At 38.8% G+C, this 19,972-nt stretch overlaps 1 protein-coding gene across 50 annotated transcripts in view; it reads left to right on the top strand.

The window, feature by feature from the left end:
* LOC137647080 (calponin homology domain-containing protein DDB_G0272472-like) overlaps positions 1–19,355 on the top strand; it is a 216,226-nt gene extending 196,871 nt beyond the window's left edge. For all 50 annotated transcript variants that reach the window (XM_068380251.1, XM_068380280.1, XM_068380266.1 and 47 more), the window contains 2 exons: positions 8,131–8,539; positions 18,406–19,355. In XM_068380251.1, the coding sequence (XP_068236352.1) occupies positions 8,131–8,539; positions 18,406–18,680 (684 nt within the window). In that variant the 3' untranslated portion in view covers positions 18,681–19,355. The remainder of the gene's footprint in view (positions 1–8,130; positions 8,540–18,405) is intronic.
* The last annotated feature ends 617 nt before the right edge of the window (positions 19,356–19,972 follow it).

The following is a 19,972-nucleotide window of genomic DNA, read 5'->3' as shown; positions in this document are numbered from 1 at the left end:
ATGCTATAAGCCCAGGGGCCCCAACAGGGAAAATAGCCCAGTGAGGAAAGGAAATAAGGAAAAATAAGGGATTTTGACGAAGGAAAAATCTATTTCTGGGCTCAATCCCTGTGCCGCCCAGTGAAATGCTCCTTAAGCACCATTTCAAAGGAATATAACTGCTAATATTACCAGAGAAAAAATGTAAAGGAATGCTAGGTTGAACTAGCTCGCTCACCTAATGGTGTCGGTATAGACGGGCGAAATACCAGAGGTCTCGTACCATTTAGACTTCTCCTCTTCGAAATCCCTCAATAGTGAGGTGCAGTTCAACCTCCCCTGCCTCGCAGACCAGTACTACTAACTCTACCCACGCTTGCCCATCACTCCTTTCTAGCACCTGATTCGTATAAGTCCAACGTGTTTTTTCTCGTGTTTTCCATTGGATTTATCATCATCTTTCTCTCGATGGCCGATTCCCAAGATACCCCATCGAAGTTAAGTACTTTATCCATGAGTTTTAGCGAGATTGGGCAGTGTAACCTTTGTTTTTATTATTGAGAAGTGTTTATATATGAGCGGCGTCCCCGTTCTTACTTTCGCCTCTGCCCTTTTTCTCGTTAGTTCGTCCGTCATTAATATTCGTTCGAACCTTTAGGAGTTTTTTCCTTATATTCATATAGTACACCAACTTTATGCTTTCATATAGCATTTATTTTATGTTATCCTATGATATCGGTGTTAGCGTTTCATCAGGAGTAGGTTATGTTGGTATGCCTGCATTCGTGCATGTTGGTGGATAGCGTCACCATTGAGATTGTTTCGCTAGTTCTAGGAGCGTTAATGACGACCATCTCACTTGTTATTATTAAACCTTTTAGTTTTATTACGCTCCACCTAGTTTTACATTTGGTTCGAGTGGGACTCTCGCGTATTTTGTTGTTTTTACTGTTCGATCTACCGCTTCAGTAACTAGGTTGGTAACCCTGCTTTCCATCTGCTGATGGCGTCATGCTCCTCCCTTACCACTCGCCCGAGTCCCTCTCTCGCCATATTATTTCTGCATGCCTAACCTTACTTACGTGATTTCGCTTTTAATTCATTAATTATTTTTATGTATTTGTGCATTGATATTATATTTATTGCTTTACTCCGTTATGATCATATTTTGGGGATTTTCATGTCATGTTGAGGGGATCTCCAGTTGGTAGCCCTGTCTACCACTACGCACTGGCGATTCCCCGGTACCATACCCCTCAACGTTCCGACATATTGAGGACTGAGTGTACCAACGGGGTGTGACTTAGTCTCATTCATTCATACCGGGCGGTTTCGTCTCCCCCCCCTCCCGTCGCCCCGATTGGCCATCGGTCGGGGAGGGGGAGGGCCGGGACCACCGGGGACTATCACACGTGATTAGTCGTTATAACTGCACCTTGGTGTAACCTTGCTTTTAGCTACGGTTGTTAGAATGAGCACTTATATTAGGAGTGTCCCCACCTACGGTACCTCAAGCTATTATCGTCCGTATAGGACTTATTAATATCCCATATCATTATATTATATTCTACATGAATCATTACCTTCGTCCCGGTACCTCCGGTAGGGTAGTGGGGGTTCCATTGGCTCCCCCCGCGCTCTCCCGTTGTACCCTCCCGTCATCAGACATCGGAGCCGCCGGGCTCTTAACTACAAGATCTGTTGACACTGACACAGTTTTGATTAATATCCTCCCTCCGGGAGCCCTATTCATTACAGACATTAGTTTCAGATCATAATTGGCGTTCTCTATTTATGTATTTTAAGGATGTATCTTAAGTTACTTTAAGTTTACTTTAAGTTACTTTAAGTTTACTTTAAGTTTACTTTACCAACCCTGTTCCCCGGCCCCGGGGGCCCCGGAACTAGTTATGATTATAATTATTCATCACTGTTTTTTGCATCCTTTTTCATCCCTGGCTCTGCCGGATTGCTCTTGGAATAGTCTCAGTTCTCTGCATGTTTAGTCTAAGGCTATACATTTATTTTATTAACTGGCAGGTCCCGGACTCTCCGGGACCCCTTATAGAGAAACTAGTAGATGCTCATGGACTATTCCTTTTACAGGTGGTCCGTTGCCGGATGACAGCCTGCGCTTTAGGAATAGTAACAATAATCAAATAAATATTTCCTATTTAAACAATAAAAACTTTAAGAGAACAAGAGGAAGAGGAACTAGATAGAAAAGTGTGCCCGAGTGTACCCTCAAGCAAGAGAACTCTAACCCAAGGCAGTGTAAGACCATGGTACAGAGGCTATGGCACTACCCAAGACTAGAGAACAATGGTTTGATTTTGGAGTGTCCTTCTCCTAGAAGAGCTGCTTACCATAGCTAAAGAGTCTCTTCTACCCTTACCAAGAGGAAAGTAGCCACTGAACAATTACAGTGCAGTAGTTAACCCCTTGGGTGAAGAAGAATTGTCTAGTAATCACAGTGTTGTCAGGTGTATGAGGACAGAGGAGAATCTGTAAAGGATAGGCCAGACTATTTGGTGTCTGTGTAGGCAAAGGGAAAGAACTGTAACCAGAGAGAAGGGTCCTATGTAGTACTGTCTGGCCAGTCAAAGGACCCCATAACTCTCTAGCGGTAGTATCTCAACGGGCGGCTGGTGCCCAGGCCAACCTACTACGTAGGGTAGTGTTCTTGGCCCATTACTTTTCATACTATATACACATGACATGTGGTTTGTCCTAGAAAACAAGCTTGTTGCATATGCAGATGATGCTACCCTCTTTGCATCAATTTCATCCCCTGAATTTAGATCTTTGGTTACTGAATCCCTTAATAGAGATCTAGCTAAAATTAGTGCATGGTGCAAATTATGAGGTATGAAGTTGAATCCTAATAACACTCAAGGTATGATTGTAAATAGGTCAAGAACGGTGGCTCCTCAACATCCGGATCTCAGTATTGATAATGTTTCTTTAACTTTGTATGACTTGTGGAATGATATTCCTAATCGGGTAGATGAATCAGTAGAACTTCAAAAGTTCAAAGTGGCAGCAAATGTTTTTATGTTGAACAGGCTGACATAAGTCTTTTTATAGTTTATATATGACATCTGTTTTGACGTTGTTACTGTTTGTAGAATGTTTTTTGTTGATTTGTTCTCAGTATTTATTTATTTCGTTATTTCCTTTCCTCACTGGGCTATTTTTCCCTGTTGGAGCCCTTGGGCTTATAGCATCTTGCTTTTCCAACTACGGTTGTAGCTTGGCTAGTAATAATGATAATAATAATAATAATTTGTGGAATTCCCTGGGTCTTTCAGATTCCCCCACGAAGGAACAGGTTTTAGGGGTGCTAAAGTTTGGAACACTGCAGGAGCTCACAGCTGTCTCCCCAGGAGTTGGTCAGGACCATCCCCCTCAAACCTCTGGAACAGAGTTCCTTCCAGTAGATCTTGTGCCCCAAGCTGACTCTGCCTCTGCACCTCCTCTCCCATTTGAGGAATTGCATGCAGATTCTCCCCGGAGTTCCAGCCATGCTCACGAACCTGATACCGTAGTGTATATTTCTGTAATATACGTACAGTAATATAACTACGGGATTGCTTAACTGTACTGTAAGTGTTCTCTGTTTTCGTTCAGATGACTCGACTACATTCGAAAACACCGCACACGTAACCTACATGTATATACTGTACAGTATGTAATTAATAAACAATCTTTCCAGGCAAGAAGAAAATTCCCACGGACAAAAAGCAGGATAACTGATAATTGGCTCTGAATGGTCTTTACATCTTTAGATAGCCAACAAAGTCCTGACTTTGTAAGATTTGGCAATAATAGACCTGTTTGTGAGGTCTCACAGCCTGAAACTACCGGCGTACTGCTCGCCAATATCAGATCCCCAGGCATCTCTACAGGATGCCTTACAACATCCATGGGACATCCTAAACATCTATGCATTCCCCACCTATTCTCTATTTGAGGAGACTCCTCAACTAGGTGAGGGCATCCCAAGACCTTTCGATGACCCTGATACCCCTGATGTGACAGCAAGCAGAATGGTATCCAGACCTTCTACTTCTCCACACAGGAACTGGGGAAGTTGCCTACCCCCCCCCCCCCCCCCCCCCCACCTGCTCCGGCAGCCACGCACACAGATTTACCATAGGGCAGTTGCTTCCTTACAACCTCATGCCTTCACAGAGAGTTTTTTGCAGTGTCAAAACTGATTATTATTAGTATTATTATTACTAGTTAAGCTACAACCCTTTTTAGAAAACCAGGATGTTTGCAAGCCCAAAGGCTCCAACAAGAAAAAAATAGCCCAGTGAGGAAAGGAAATAAACTACAATCCGCCCCCAATCTTTGCAAGGGTTCGGTAACAGAGAGGCTCAAAAAGCGCAAATTCACGTATCTTTGGTGCCCTAGGGTGAGATAACTCTTTACCTAACCTCACCTAACTACTCACTGTCCATTGTCTACACTCGTATGGTTAACACGCTAAGTACTGCCTAATATTGTTTTTACTTGGTTTCTATCACAGTATAGATAGTTGGTAATTATATCAGCAAGTGTATAGTACATAAAAACACGTGTACACTACGTACTGAACACAGTAAGGCTGCAGTACAGTACAATACATATCACTACAGTACATTGTTGCCCTGACCGAAACTAATTTTACCTTTTAATCACCATACAATTATAATGAAACACTATTGTTCCTATCTAGTTATACTGTACGGTATAACACTCGCTGATACTGAAGTGTATATTACTGCAATATATGTACAGTAATATCTACATTAGTATTATTATTATTATTACTTGCTAAGCTACAACCCTAGTAGGAAAAGCAGGATGCTTTAAGGCCAGGGCCTCCAACAGGGAAAATAGCCTAGTGAGGAAGGGAAACAGAAAAATAAAATATTTTAAGAACGGTCACAACATTAAAATAAAGTTTTTAGTGTAAACTATAAAAATTTTAACAAAACAAAGAGGAAAACTAATAAGATAGAATAGTGTGCCTGAGTGTACCCTCAAGCAAGAGAATGCTAACCCAAGACAGTGGAAGTCCATGGTACAGAGGCTATGGCACTACCCAAAACTAGAGAACAATGGTCTGATTTTGGAGTGTCCTTCTCCTAGAAGAGCTGCTTACCATAGCTAAAGAGTTTATTCTACCCTTAGCAAGAGGAAAGTGGCCACTGAACAACTGCAGTAGTTAACCCCTTGGGTAAAGAAGAATTGTTTGGTAATCTCAGTGTTGTCAGATGTATGAGGACAGAGGAGAATCTGTAAATAATAGGCCAGTCGATTTGCTGTATGTGTAGGCAAAGGGAAAATGAACCGTAATCAGAGAGAAGGATCCAATGTAGTACTGTCTGGCCAGTCAAAGGGCCCCATATCTCTCTAGCTGTAGTATCTCAACGGGTGGCTGGTGCCCTGGCTAACCTGCTATGTTTAAAAGCTTATATCTGTAGAATTTTTATATAGCATGAGTAGTTTTTAAATATGTAACTTCCCTGGTAGTTCGATTCGTAGCGCGCACGGCAGAAATTCAAATTTCGCGGCAATCACCGTCAGGTGAGCAGGTGGTCATAGAACCATTCCCAACATTCCTGAGAAATTCCATGCTATTGTTCGAGACAACACGTCGGAAATTCGCTCTACTTTGTTTTGAGTTTGCTTAACTACAAATTGGTGAAGTACCCATTGCTTTGTTTTTGTGGCTTTCGCTGATATTGGATAGGGAAATATATTTTTCCTTTCTTTTTCACACGAATAAGATAGTTTAATTTAACTTGATTTTCAAGATGGCTCCTCTGTTGTTAGATTTTGTGCATAGGGCTGTCAAGACCGGCTTCCAAAAGCTGCTCTAGATACCCCACACAGTATGTATAAATGCAGAGGGCATGTGTGTATTTTTCTTTTGGAATATGATCGCTATGTTCGTATGCTTGAAATGGATAGGATCAAGGAATTTTTCCCCCTACTTTAAAAAACTAACTAACAACTCTTAAAGATATGATGGTGGAAGGAAAGACACTATGACGTCACAATCATGTGACGTAAACTCTTAGCAGGGCGAGATCTGAATGCCTTGAAGGAAATCCTTCCGCCATCGCTATGACGTCACAAATTATGTGACGTAAACTACGTAGTATGACTTGCAAATATGTAAATTGGCAGATTTTCTGCTACATTTAACAACACAAAGAAACTAGCAGTATCAACCATCAAGGGATACCGCAGCATGCTAGCCTCCGTCTTCCGTCACAGACATATTGACGTGTCAGGATACAAGGATCTCTCGGACCTTATAAGATCCTTTGAGACCGCTTAGGGGAAGGACAACCCAACCCCATTGTGGAATTTGGATGTAGTCCTGATGTTTTTCACCTCGAGCAGGTTTGAACCTCTTGACAAGGCTCCATGGAAGGATCTTACTAAGAAGAGCCTATTCCTGGTTGCGTTGGCGATACCCAAGAGAATAGAAGAATTGCAAGCCATTAGCAAAAAGATGGGCTTCAATGGAGAGAATGCAATCTGCTCTCTACGTCAAGGTTTTATTCCCAAGAACGAGAATCCTTCACAACCATGGCCCAGATCCTTTACCATTCCAGGGTTATCTCATTTAGTAGGATGGGAAAAGGAGAGAGACCTTTGTCCAGTAAGAGCCCTAAAAGATTTTATCTGCAGAGGACCAGAAACCTGAGAGGACAGGCAGATAACCTCTGGTGCTCGGTAAAGAAGCCTTCTCTACCCTTGTCAAAGAATGCACTGCCGTTCTTTATCAAGGATTTAATGAGGGAAGCTCACCAGAGTTGTGACAAGAAAAGCTTCCCATTCCTCAAAGTCAAAGCACACAAAGTAAAGCTGTGGCAACTTCGATGGCTTACAGACATAACAAGTCTATAAAAACTATTTTGGAAGCGATATTCTGGCGAAGCAAATCAATCTTCGCAGATTGTTACCTAAATAGGTACAGACCCAATATGGGGATTGTTGTTCCCTGGGTCCGTACGTTGCCTCTGGCGCCGTACTTGGAGAAGTTATTATTGCCTCTAACCTATAACCTTGTTTATACCCTTACCTTTTCTTGAACTTGTTCTCATAGGTCCTCTGTGAAGGTTGCTGCAACCTTGCACGGCCTGGGATGCAAGTCCAGGTTAGGTTTTATGGAATGTGTTTTTTAGTGTGTTAATGGGTCAGGTGGTCAGATCATTGTCCATGGCTATGCCAAGATGGCAAGGTTGGTGGTCTAGTCATGTTAAGGTTGAGGACCTTGTGACAGCCCCACAGAGACTTTCTACAGCCCCCTGGGTGGATTGCTGGGTCTCTCAAGGAATGCAGGCAAATGAGGCATAAAAACCTATGAAGCCAGCTTCCTTATCAGGTATGCCAGGATAGCAAGGGTGGATGTCTAGCCACGTTAAGGTTGAGGACCTTGTGGCAGCCCCACAGAGACTTTTACAGCCCCCTGGGTGGATCGCTGAGTCTCTTAAGGAATGCAGGCAATGAGGCAGGATAACTATGAAGCCAGCTTCCTTATCAGGTAAGAACCAGATTATTGGTACAGCTAATTTGTAGCTATTAATAATTATACGAATTCCCGACGGGGTTAAGGTTTTCTAACCTGCCACCAATGGTGTCAATCAGCTATATATATGTAACTACCAGGGAAGTTACATATTTAAAAATGGTATTTTTATTTTAAAATAAATTTTTAAATATACTTACCTGGTAGTTACATATATAAAAAGTCCCCTCCTCCCCTCTGAAAACAGGGGCATGGAATTTCTGAGGAATGTTGGGAATGGTTCTAGTTACCTAGTTAGAGGGCGCACAGGTATGACCACCTGCTCACCTGACGGTGATTGCCGCGAAATTTGAATTTCTGCCGTGCGCGCGACGAATCGGCGGGATTAAGCTATATACTGTACTGTATATGTAACTACCAGGTAAGTATATTTAAAAATTTATATTAAAATAAAAATACCATTTTAATTCTCTCTCTCTCTCTCTCTCTCTCTCTCTCTCTCTCTCTCTCTCTCTCTCTCTCTCTCTCTCTCTCTCTCTCTCTCTCTCTCTCTCTCTCTCTTTTTTTTGTGCGTGCAAATTTTATGTTCTGAAAGTAATACCACAGTTGTTTTTCAGATATTCCAGTCATTTGTAGAGAAGGAAGCAGAGGCAAGAGAGGCAGCTGATGTGAAGAAGTCTCCTCTTAAAGAAAACAAAGAAGCTAAGGAGAAGGAAAGTGTTGAGAAGGAATCTTCTGAGGTTAAGTCTGAAGTGATGACCGAAGAGGACGAAGAGGAGGAGGAAGATGATGGTGATTTAGCAAAGTACGATGTAGAAGAGGATGCTGAAAGTGAAGTTGAAGAGGAAGAAATGGACGAGGATGAAGAGGAAGAAATGGATGAAGAGGAAGAAAGAAAAGTGGTAAATGACAGGCCTGTTGGCGAATATGCAAACTCAAAGGAATATGATGATAATGACGACACTGACGATGAGTTGCGAGATGTTATTGCAAGTGCCTCAGTAGAAGAAGAATTGTCAGAAGAAGGTATGAGTAAATAGTCTCCTTATTTTCAGATAGTATTTTTTATACAATTTTACACAATTTTTTAAAAACTTTTATTGCAAGAATTTTTCCAGGGGTGAAGGAGTTTCTGTCATGTACGGTATGTTAATCTTTTACTATATACCTCAATAAGCAAATTTCTTCTGTACCAAGCAGTTGTCAGTGAGTTACTGTAATTTATTCACTAGTCAGAAAACAGTTTGAGCACACAGTATTTTAGTGTTAGTCTACGGCATATATTACCGTACAATAATAAAATTTTCTATCAACACAAAATGATCCTTAACAAAATTAAACTAATATTAAGAAAAGTGGCAATAAATTACCATACATCAAAAAACTTTTTATACTTTATAGTAGGTTAGACACACAAAATACGTCAAAAACTTTTTATACTTTATAATAGGCTAGACACACAAAATACGTCAAAAAACTTTTTATACTTTATAGTAGGCTAGACACACAAAATAACCAGCCAACTTGACTGGTCTTCTCACCCACCTTCAACTCTCATCGAAAGCATGTAAACTACGGCTATATTTAAAGAAGAAAGTACCGTTTGCTATGTCCGTCTTGCAAAAAAAATAATTTTTGTATATCTGTGTATAAGGTAACCTACATATAAGTTGACGCCCAAAATCAGAGTAAAGTTATATGATTTTAGCTAATATCTGAGATATAAGTCAATCCTTAAAAAGCTGTATAAAACTCTTAAATTATTGACTAGCTATAGCAGTAGTGTAAGAGTTATCATATCTTATAGAATACTTACCATTAATTAAAAACTATCGGTGTTATTACAAATGTTGTTATACTTATCGTATGAAATAATACTGTATATATGCTATTAACATAAATCTGTATAAAAAATGACGAAATAGATTCCTTTCTCAGCACGCTCTCGATCCTAACATAAACATAAATAAAGGCATTTTCATATGGGTTAACTAACGGTATTCAAAACATTCCAAACAGCTGATAAGCCGTTATTTGTTTGAACTTTTAGCATCTGGTGATGATTATAGTAATTTTGAAGGAGATTAAATACCAATACTTTTTGTTTTGATTTATTTAGTGAGAAATAAAGATTTGAAGATACCCTTAATGTTGTTACTTAACACTTTAGTAAGAAAAATTTAAAAGCTCAGTGTAAACCCACCTGTAAAGTGTTTCATTCCATAACTTAGCGATCAGCTGATTGGAATTTTTACAAATGGCTGCATGATGTTTGCATTATTATGGTCTTTTCTTTTAGATCAATAGTATCTTATTGAGGAACTTTAGGTAATGGTAATTCTATTACATTATTGGTGTTATGTATAAATGTGAATTGTTTTAAGTACAAGCATTTACATCGGTAGTTACCGCACCAAGGCTGTTGTCGGTATTAGCCTAGGGTTAAACCTTGTTTCCAGTTTACTCTTATTTTTTTGTTATATAAGTTGAGCCTTGATTTGGGGATGATTTTGGAAGGCTAAAAGGTTAACTTATACACTTAGATAAACTGGTCAAAGCTGCTGCTGCTTTCATGTTCACTAGTATTTATGAATCCTAAGTATCATACAATCAGACCTTTCCATTCTCAAGATTAAAACCTTGAATAATGGATGTACCTTTAATAACACTCCCAGACCTCTATTTCCTTATGCATCTATAATTTAAAAAAAGAAAAGATAGTATTTCAGCCCTCTTTGAGAAAAAAAGGAAAAGGTAAGTCTTCATAATTATAAAACACCAAATACAAGAAAGCATTCTCAGTTATATGTCGAAGGGAAAGACAAAAAATACATTATTGCCACAAGATTTTGAAATATCACTTATATAACAGTATCAGTTGCAATTCTCTCTCCTCTTATATAACTAATTAAGTTGCAGTGTATGTCGCCTTATATTAGTTGATGCCTTTTGTTTTTCATTTTAGAGGCTTTCACAATTATATAAGTGTTAATGCACCTTAACTGACTAGATATAAAAGCATTGAGTTATGTAAGACCAAATACAGCTAAGCATACTCGGTTATGTAACTGGGGAGAGTAAAATTAAACCAATAATTGAATATTTTGTTTCCATTGTTTGTGTGAACTTATCTTATTATTTTACCATTAAGAATATGTACACCTATCTGTACTATAGAAAACTAGTAAGAAAAAGACATGCTTATTCTTTGTCTCATATTTTCTAGAAAAGAATATGTAAAAAAAAAAATACTTAATTATTTTTGCAAAGAATATAGATACTGTATATTGAATTATAACTTATTCTAAACTTCTGATAAAAAAGCATCACAAATGTACTGCTACTTTCATGTTAGTTTTAATATTATTAATCATTTGTTCCTCTGCATATGCAAACCTTTTGTCCTTTAAATTAGGGATGTCTTCAGTGGGTCTGAAATGGCCATCGAATTATTAACAAAGTATAGCAGTTGGTTAATGACAGGTGTCACATACCTGTCATAAAATAACCACTTTTGTGTTTGACCACAGTGGGTACAGATGTAACATCGCCCTCCTCATTCAACTGATGGATATTTTTTTGCTTGTAAATATAAAGGCACTGATGGAAATGCATGTGATGAAGTGAGTTTTGTTCCTATGAGGATGCAAACCTTCGAAAACCCTCGTACACCATTCTCGTATTTCGCAATAATTTCCTCCTTCAACTCGATCGTTGTTCTCACTGTTTTCCTCTTATCCTTCCCCTTGTCACTAACTTTCTTGGGGCGCATTATTATCAGCAAAAAAAGGGAATAAAACACTAAATCACAATAAATTCTCAACAAGTGTTGTCGGACTGACGATCTCTCTTGAAATGATGCTACCCGACTAGGCGAGAGTAGCCGAGATGGCTGTTCATCTCACTCGGCCACACGTTCGGCTGTGTTCGAGTTCCGATTTTTTGTTCGAAGACTGCAGCAAAAATTACTCAAATTTTTTGGTCGAACACTGATTTGTTCGAATTTAGAGTCGTTCGACTACCGAGGTATCACTGTAGTTGGCAGGGAACTGAAGACCAGTCGTTGGTCTCTGGTTGGTTCCTCAGACACTGTAGGACGGACACGCCTAGCAACATATAGTCCATCATAGAAATGAAAACATCATCATCTCCGTAGACTTGAAATACACGTACCTTAAGAGATGTACTTTCTGTCCTAAAAGAGCTTTCCTTTGCTGTGCCTTTTTGAAAAGTATTTATAAGTTCAAAGCCCTGTGCTTCAGTCTGGGTACCACTCCTGAAATGTTCACTCTAGTCTATTTTGAGCACTATCATTCAGTACTTATCTACCATTGGGTCTCAGCGATTGCCCCATTCTACCCTCTTACATGGGAATCTTCAGTGTCAAGATAGACTAACTTCTTCTTGTCATGATTTATGTATTAAGATATATTGGAGAAAGTTATGAATAACTCTTAGACAGAGGTTGGAATATGTGGGAGTACCTGAGCTAATGCTACAGTTCCTATTCTGCCTTCCAGATTGACAATGACAATATTTTCTGAGATTTCCTTCTTCAGCAATTAAGCTAACCCACACGGCCCCCTTCCCAGCAATATCTCAAATACTGTAGCTCCTAATGTCTTAATGTTTTACGCTACCCCTAACTTCAAGTTGGGTGGCAACTGGAATTACTCTGGTAGCAACATGAAGTGTTTCATAATGAGATCTATTCTTTGAGATCTGCTGTCCACAGATGTATTGGAAGATAGATGAGGCACCCACTGAAGTTTCCTTCCATCTAGTGGATGTGATCTATGGAGGGAACACACCTGCTTTTCAATCTACTTTGAATACTTTCATCACTATTACTGGTTAGAGATGGTGATATACAATGCTTCTTTTTGGAGTATAAATTACAGAGGGTTTTGCCCTCATACCCTTAACAAGCAGATGTACTCTTAAGAGTAAAAAGTGCAATAGAACTGTGAAAGGTTTTCTGGTAAGACCACTTTTTGAGCAAGTATACTCAATCAACAGAGTCCTGGTGTAGCTGTTTTATGTAATCCTTATATCATTTCATGGCAGAAAGGCTTCAGTTCCCACCATCGATTGACTTGTTCATTGTGCAGTAGTACAGGAAACTTTAGAATTCTGCCAGTTCTAGAATGTTAGCAATGTTCGAAGATGCTTCCAACATCTTTAGGAATTGTAGACGCGAATACGTTATGCCTCTTTTTCCATGTGTTACTGATTTCTCAATTGAGATTAGCTGTTTGTCTCCTCCTTCTTCGGGAAGATCCACAATTTTTGTGATGAAGTAGCTCTCAATCCTCACAAAAGTTTTCAACTTGGATTCAGACTTGGGCTCTTCAGACAGGACTTGAGGAATAGGGTGGGGGAGGCACTCTTGACCTCCTAAAGAGTTCAAACATCTTGGAGTGTTTTACAAGTTATCAGGTCTCTTAAATAGACCCTTTCGTTCCTATGGTAGCCTCAGCCCAGGGAAGTGAGTAGGAAGCAGCATATCTTTTCTTGTGTCACCAGTCATTCTGAACAATGGAAGATCTTCATTGCCTTGCTTGAGCAGTTTGTGACCTGGACCTAGAATCCAGGTGACTACAACTTCAGTCCTCCTCCATCTTGTCCCTACAAAAGTGACAAGGTGGGACCAGAATGACTTACCTTCCTATTCTGAGGGGAGAACACTGCAACTCTTCCTTCAGTAGGTAGGAATAAAAATGATTTTTTTTCTTCCTGAGGAATAAGCAGAGATTTTTTCTTCTTCCTGGCTTCTTTAAATAGTCGGACACACGTTCTTACAATGTGACGAGAAGGTGTATGTATTCAATCACACGAAATTGGAATATTGGATGTATCCCAGGTCCCTGGAAGAACCTGATAGAAGTGGTTTTTGTGAAGACTAATCTGTTAGTAACCGAGAATCTAGAGGTTTCTTGATACCTTTTTCCTTGAACTGGGGGTAGTGACTCAACAGAAGTAATTTGCCTTTTTCCTAACTATAGAAACCTGAGTGAATGGATGACAGGTAAAGTAGTGGATTGGAAAGAGATATCATCTAGGTTAATGTGGGTAAGGGTTAGGTTGGGTAGAGAATGTTGGGCTTTTGTTAGTGTGTATGGGCCAGGTTGTGAGGAAAGTGAAGAAGAGCGGAATGAATTCTGGAACGAATTAACTAGGCGTGTAGAAGGACTGGATAGAAGGAATTATGTAGATATCATTGGTGGCTAAATGCTAGAATGGGCTCTGGAGAGGTAGAAGGTGTCAGTGGGGAGTATGACATACCAGGTGAAAATGAGAGGGGTGAGAGACTGGTAGATATGTGTTGAGCAAGTGATGGTTATAAGTTGTAGTTGTTTCAAAAAGAAAGATAAGTTTACATGGGTAAGAGTGGCAAATGGAAGAGTTGTAGAAAGGGCATTAATGGATTGTGTTGATAACTAGAAGAATGTTTGGAAGATTGGAAAACGTGTACGTGTTTATGGGTATGGCTAACGTTATGTTTTGCTTATTTTTTGGTGGAAGGAAAATTAGTGTAGCAAAAGAGTTGAGAAATGTAAAAAGGAGGTAGTGAAGGTTGAAAAGTTAATAAAACCTGAGGTAAAAAGTGAATATTAAGGAATATTGGAAATGGCACATGACAGTGAAAGTGAGAGAAACTGGTAATTTAGAGGAGTAGTAGTTAGTAAAAGAAAATCTTGTTGGGATTGCAAGTGATGTGTGGCAAGAGGATTGTTGGAGGCAGCATGAGGAAGGGTAGGGAATAGTGGAATGAAGGAGTGAAGGTAAAAGTGGAAGAGAAAAAGAGGACATTTGAAGAATGGCTGCAGAGTAATTGTGTAAAGAAGTATGAAAGCTATAGAGAGAAAAATGTGGAAGTAAAATGTAAGGTGGCTTGGGCAAAGAGGGTGGCTGACTGGAGGTAGGGTCAGGGATTGGATCGTTCATATGAAGAGAATAAGAAGTTTTAGAAAGAAGTGAAGAGAGTAAGGAAGGGTGGTTCGAGAATTGAAGAAACAATGAAAGATGGAAATGGACGTTTGTTAAAAGGAGAGGAGGTAAGGAAAAGGTGGGTGGAATATTTTGAAAGTTTACTGAATGTTGAGGATAATGGGGAGGCAGATGTAATTGCTGTTGCAGGTGTTGAGGTGCCAGTGATGAGATATAAAAATGAGAGAGAGATTACAAGAGAGGAATTGAGGAGAGCACTAGATGAAATGAGAGTAGGAAAAGTACAGTACCTGTTATGGATGGTGTGAGAGCTGAGATGTTGTAGGAAGGGGGTGTGACTACATGAATGGTTGGTGAGATTGTTTGATAAGTGTTTTATGTTGTCAATGGTACCAGTAGACTGGACGTGTGCGTGTATTGTACCAGTATATAAAGGTAAGGGAGATATGCATGAGTGGTGTAATTCAAGGGGTATTAGTTTGTTGAGTGTGGTTGGAAAAGTGTATGGTAGAGTACTAATTAATGGGATTAAGGAAAAACAGAGAATGCAATCTTAGAAGTATAGGGTGGTTTTAGAAGAGGTAGGGGATGTGATGTATGAGTCAGATTTTTACAGTTAGGCAGATATGCAAGAAATATTTAGCTAAAGGCTAGGAGGTGTATGTTGCGTTTATGGATCCGGTGAAAGCGTATGATAGAGTTGATAGGAAAGCGATATGGAATGTGATGAGGTTATATGGAATTGGTGGAAGGTTGTTGCAAGCAGTGAAAAGTTTCTACAAAAGTAGTAAGCGTGTGCTAGAAAATGAAGTGAGCAAGTGGTTTCCAGTGAGAGTGGGGCTGAGACAAGGAAGTGTGATATCGCCATGGTTGTTCAACTTATTTGTTGATGAAGTGGTAAGAGAGGTGAATGCTCAAGTGCTTGGTCGAGGATTGAAACTGATAGACGAGTGATCATGAATGGGAGGTAAATCAGTTGTTTGCAGATGATACCGTACTGGTTGCAGACTTGTAAGAGAAGCTTGGTCCATTAATGACAGAGTTTGGAAGGGTATGTGAGAGAAGGAAGTTGAGAGTTAATGTGGGTAAGAGTAAGATTATTAGATGCATGAGAAAGAAGGGTGGTGCGAGGTTGAATGTTATGTTGATTGGAGAGTTACTTGAGGAAGATGGTCAGTTAAAGTACTTTGGGTCTGTTGTAGCAGCTAATGGTGGAGTGGAAGCAAATGTGCATCAGAGTGAATGAAGGATGCAAAGTGTTGGGGGCAGTGAAAGGATTGGTAAAGAATAGAGGGTTAGGCATAAATGTAAAGAGAGTTCTGTATGAGAAAGTGATTGTACCAACTGTGATGTATGGATTAGAGTTGTGGGGAATGAAAGTGATGGAGAGACGGAAATTGAATTCGTTTTGAGATGAAGTGTCTGAGGAGTATGGCTGGTGTATCTCGATTAGATAGGGTTAGGAACATTGTAGTGAGTATGAGAATGGGTGAAAGAAATTATTTAGCTGTGTTAGAATTATCTAACTCAAATCAATATTAGGCAAGTCTTTATTTTTCAACTTACCTGCACTATTTCCAGGAACAATCGTCTGTTTTTCTTACCTCCAAACAAATTATCAAATTTTACTCTAAATTCAGACAGAATTTTCTGTATTTCGTAATGATAATCTCTTGCTGCTTGCATAATACTATCTAGCTCATCTTCAGCAGCAATTTCACAAATGCTTGTATCAAAATTCTCAACTATTACTAAATTAGCATCAATTTTATGAATAAATTCTTGTAACAAATTACCATTAATTTGATTGTCCTTGAAAGAGTCAATCTTCCTGACATCAAGAGTTATTAAACTCTTAACATAAGGCCTCTTTTTAAATAACTTTATTTCAGCCTCATTCATCTTGAACAATGCTTTTAACCAATACTAAATTACCCAAAGAAAAATCTAAACTTAACTTAATCAAGTCAATGCAAAGCAAGTTATCATCAGTTACTTCCTAATGAAAAAATACAGCGTATTATGCTAACAGCAAAACTAGGCTAATCAACAGGTTATATAAATGAGGCTACTAACTTAACCTAAGCTCAAATTAATACAAGTATAAAGTAAGACCAATACTGCTCCTTTCCTTATAAGGAATAACAGTATACAAAGAATCCTACAAATCATTGCTGCCCAAGAACACAAAGATACAACTTGGCCTAGACCTCCTAGGGTTAGCGAAATACCGCTCAACTTCAACCTTGATATTTTCAAAGGTTGTGTCCCCTTTGCAGACGTAATTAAACTCGTCACATTCTTCCAGGCGTAAATCTGACAACCTTCTCACCCAGCTATGCCCAACAACAAGAGTCATAGCCGAAGAAAACAAAACAATCAAGACGAAAAGCAAACTGAAGGCTTACGGAAAAAAAGAATTATTTTAAAATTCGAATATGTTAGAATTATCTATCTCAAATCAATATTAGGCAAGTCTTTATTTTTCAACTTACCTGCACTATTTCCAGGAACAATCGTCTTGGTTTTTTCGAATTTTAATCCTTCAATTTTAATGGCAAAAGAACACTCGTTCTCAAGGTCCGGCCGGTACTAAAATTCTGCAGAGACTGAACTCCAAGTCGGACTAAAACATATCAAAATCTCCGTTTTCTTTACCTTGTCCAAAACTCTCGAACAACCGTTAAAAAATAAAGACTGGAAAACCAAACTGTTTCCTTACAAGGAATACATTTAACATTAAATTAATTAATTCAATTAGAATACAAAAAGGGGAAAGTTAAAAATTTACATTTAATATTAACAAATGGCAATCATTCAGTTTACTTTCCGTCCATAAACGAACACCAAAAAAGAGAACAAAAAGTAAGGAATTAACTAGTCAATTCGACTATTCTCCACGAATACAATTACCATTCTCTAGTCACTATTTCTACAGCTGCTATAGTGGATATGAATGTGTTGAGGTGGTTTGTCCGTGTTGAGAGAATGGAAAGTGGCTGTCTGCTAAAGAAGATGAATGCAGGAGCTGATGGGAAAAGTACAAGAGGAAGGCCAAGGTTTGGTTGGTTGGATGGAGTGAAGAAAGCTCTGGGTGATGGGAGGATAGATTTGAGAGAGGCAAGAGAGAGTGCTAACAATAGGAATGAGTGGTGAGTGATTGTGACACATTTCCGGTATGCCCTGCGGCTTCCTCCGGCGCCTTGGTGACCGCGGAACTAGCAGCAGTAGGGAATTTAGCCTATGAAACTTCATCTGTGGTGGATAAGGGGGGAGGGTGATCTGCGGCACCCTAGCAGTACCAGCCAAACTCGGCTGAATCCCTTGTCAGGTTGGGAGGAGCGTAGAGAGGAAAGGTCCCCATTTTTCATTTGTTTGATATCAGCTACCCCCAAAAATTTGGGGGAAGTGCCTTGGTAAATAGATAGATAGAAACCCTAGTCCTTCAAGCTATACTTCCCGCCTTTTATGAGAACTCGGTGGCCTGTCGGGTGGGTGGAATTAAAAGTTTTGACGCAAATCGGGTGGGTGGAATTTCCCCGCCACCCAACAGTAACTACCTCCATCTCACTAAAAGTTTTGACAGGCAAATCCAGCTTTGCTGAAATCATAATCCTGTTAAAGTAGTGAGGTTTATATAGTTAAGAAAAATATTTTGGGCATACCCAAAGTATTAATAGATGTGCAAATTGGAGCAAGGGAAATAAAATAATTTGTAAAGCCTTTGGAGAAAGTACCAAAATATTGATAAATATATTTAGAAAGCAGAGCAGCTGCTACAAAAATCTTTGTTATATCTACATTGAATGATATTGTAAGCTTTACCACTCTACTGGGAACCTGTGTGCTACTTTGAATGATAATGTAAAATTTGCTTTGTAATTCTTACATTTTTTCAGGTTCTTTCTGGTTTTATGTAATGTTTTAACTTTCTTCCGTAGATGTTCCTGTTATTGATAGTGAAGAAGTGAAATATAATGAAGGTGTTGATGTTGAAAGTTCATCTTCAATTGTTTGCCTTGATGATTCGAGCTCTGAAAGTCTTTTAGATCAGGACAAGACAGTTAAATCATCAAAGGCTACTTCATCAACAGAGCCTGTTACCAAGGAAGCATACTTTCCAGCTCAAAATGCTGGGTCTGTGTCAGAAAAAAGAAAGATTGATGAAGACTTTGCTTCACAGAAGAGGCCATGTCTGGAGGTTCTTAATCCTTGATTTTTGGTGTTTACTCTTTATCCAAGTGTCTACTTGAGCCGAAATGGTTTCATGTGTTTCAACATACTGCCAATTACATATGTCTTTAAGTGCATCGTATAGTAACACAGTAGTTGGTAAAGGAATGTCAAGCTTATATAGTGTACACATTATCAAGATCAGAAAGTGTAGTGGACAGGATGCCAAAGATACTGTGTATGTATAAATTATTTTTTTATTTATAGAAAATAGAGTTTTTAGATAGATTTTTCCATGTTGTAGAGGAAAATATCTATAGGTGATAGTTAAACTTATAAATACATGGTAGAGTTGTTCAATGTATATGATATGAAATTTGACAAGGTCTGCTTTAAATTGAAGGCTTATGGGAGTTCTTACAAATAAGGATGGTTTGGTTAGGCTACTACTTTTTGGTGGTAAAAGTGAATATCAGCCATATTTCTTTTATGTATAGGATTTTATTGTTCTCATTTAAATGACCTTAGTCAAAAATTTTTATGAAGGTTAATTTAATTGTGAATATATTTAATGTTTAAGCCAAATTTTTGTATGGAAGTTTCCCTAAAGTTGCTGTATTATACGTTGGTTTTTCTTCGTATTCAAGCGAGTGATTGTTTTTTATTTAATCTGAAAGTGTGTGTGTGTCGCAGAAATAAAAATATTTATGTATTGATATTAGTTTATTCATTAAAGCCCATTAATCATAAGATGCTTTATTTTGTTTAGAGCTCAAACCAGTTGCCAATCTTTGAATGTTTGCTAAAAAAAGCTTGCCTCTTCAAGTGATTAGTTTAGCCCTATAATGAAAATTCTATGATATTCTTTTGTTTATTTGGGAGTCCTCAATATTATGAGTTTGTAGGATTTCCAATTTCAATGGGTTGCATGCTTTTTTCCTTCTAGATATTTTTTTTCAGTATTAGGTTAGTAATAATGAACTTCATTTCACTATTGGAGTGCAAGAGATCTATTACGACTACCTCTTTGTATGTCGAATCCTCTTAGGTAAGGGTTGCCGTTCCTTTACATCACCACTTTACGAAGACTCTCACCTTATATGCCTAACTTGTTGCAAAAGACATCTTTATGGCATGGCTTGTGGTAGCCTAGAGGAAGTGAAATTTACATTACCCAATTGAGTCATTTTTGGTTTTCAAGCCACCATCCTTGCTACTTCTTTTTGTTGTATTGTAGTATTTCTGCCTCTCTGTCTATGTACCCCATCATTACTTTTCCCTGGTATTCCTTATCTTCTCAATGGGGTGCAGCAACATATTGTTTCATTTGTTGAA

Source organism: Palaemon carinicauda, chromosome 9 (genome assembly GCF_036898095.1).
Source record: "Palaemon carinicauda isolate YSFRI2023 chromosome 9, ASM3689809v2, whole genome shotgun sequence".
NCBI classification, from domain to species: Eukaryota; Metazoa; Arthropoda; class Malacostraca; order Decapoda; family Palaemonidae; genus Palaemon; species Palaemon carinicauda.
This window is presented reverse-complemented; position numbering and strand designations above follow the sequence as displayed.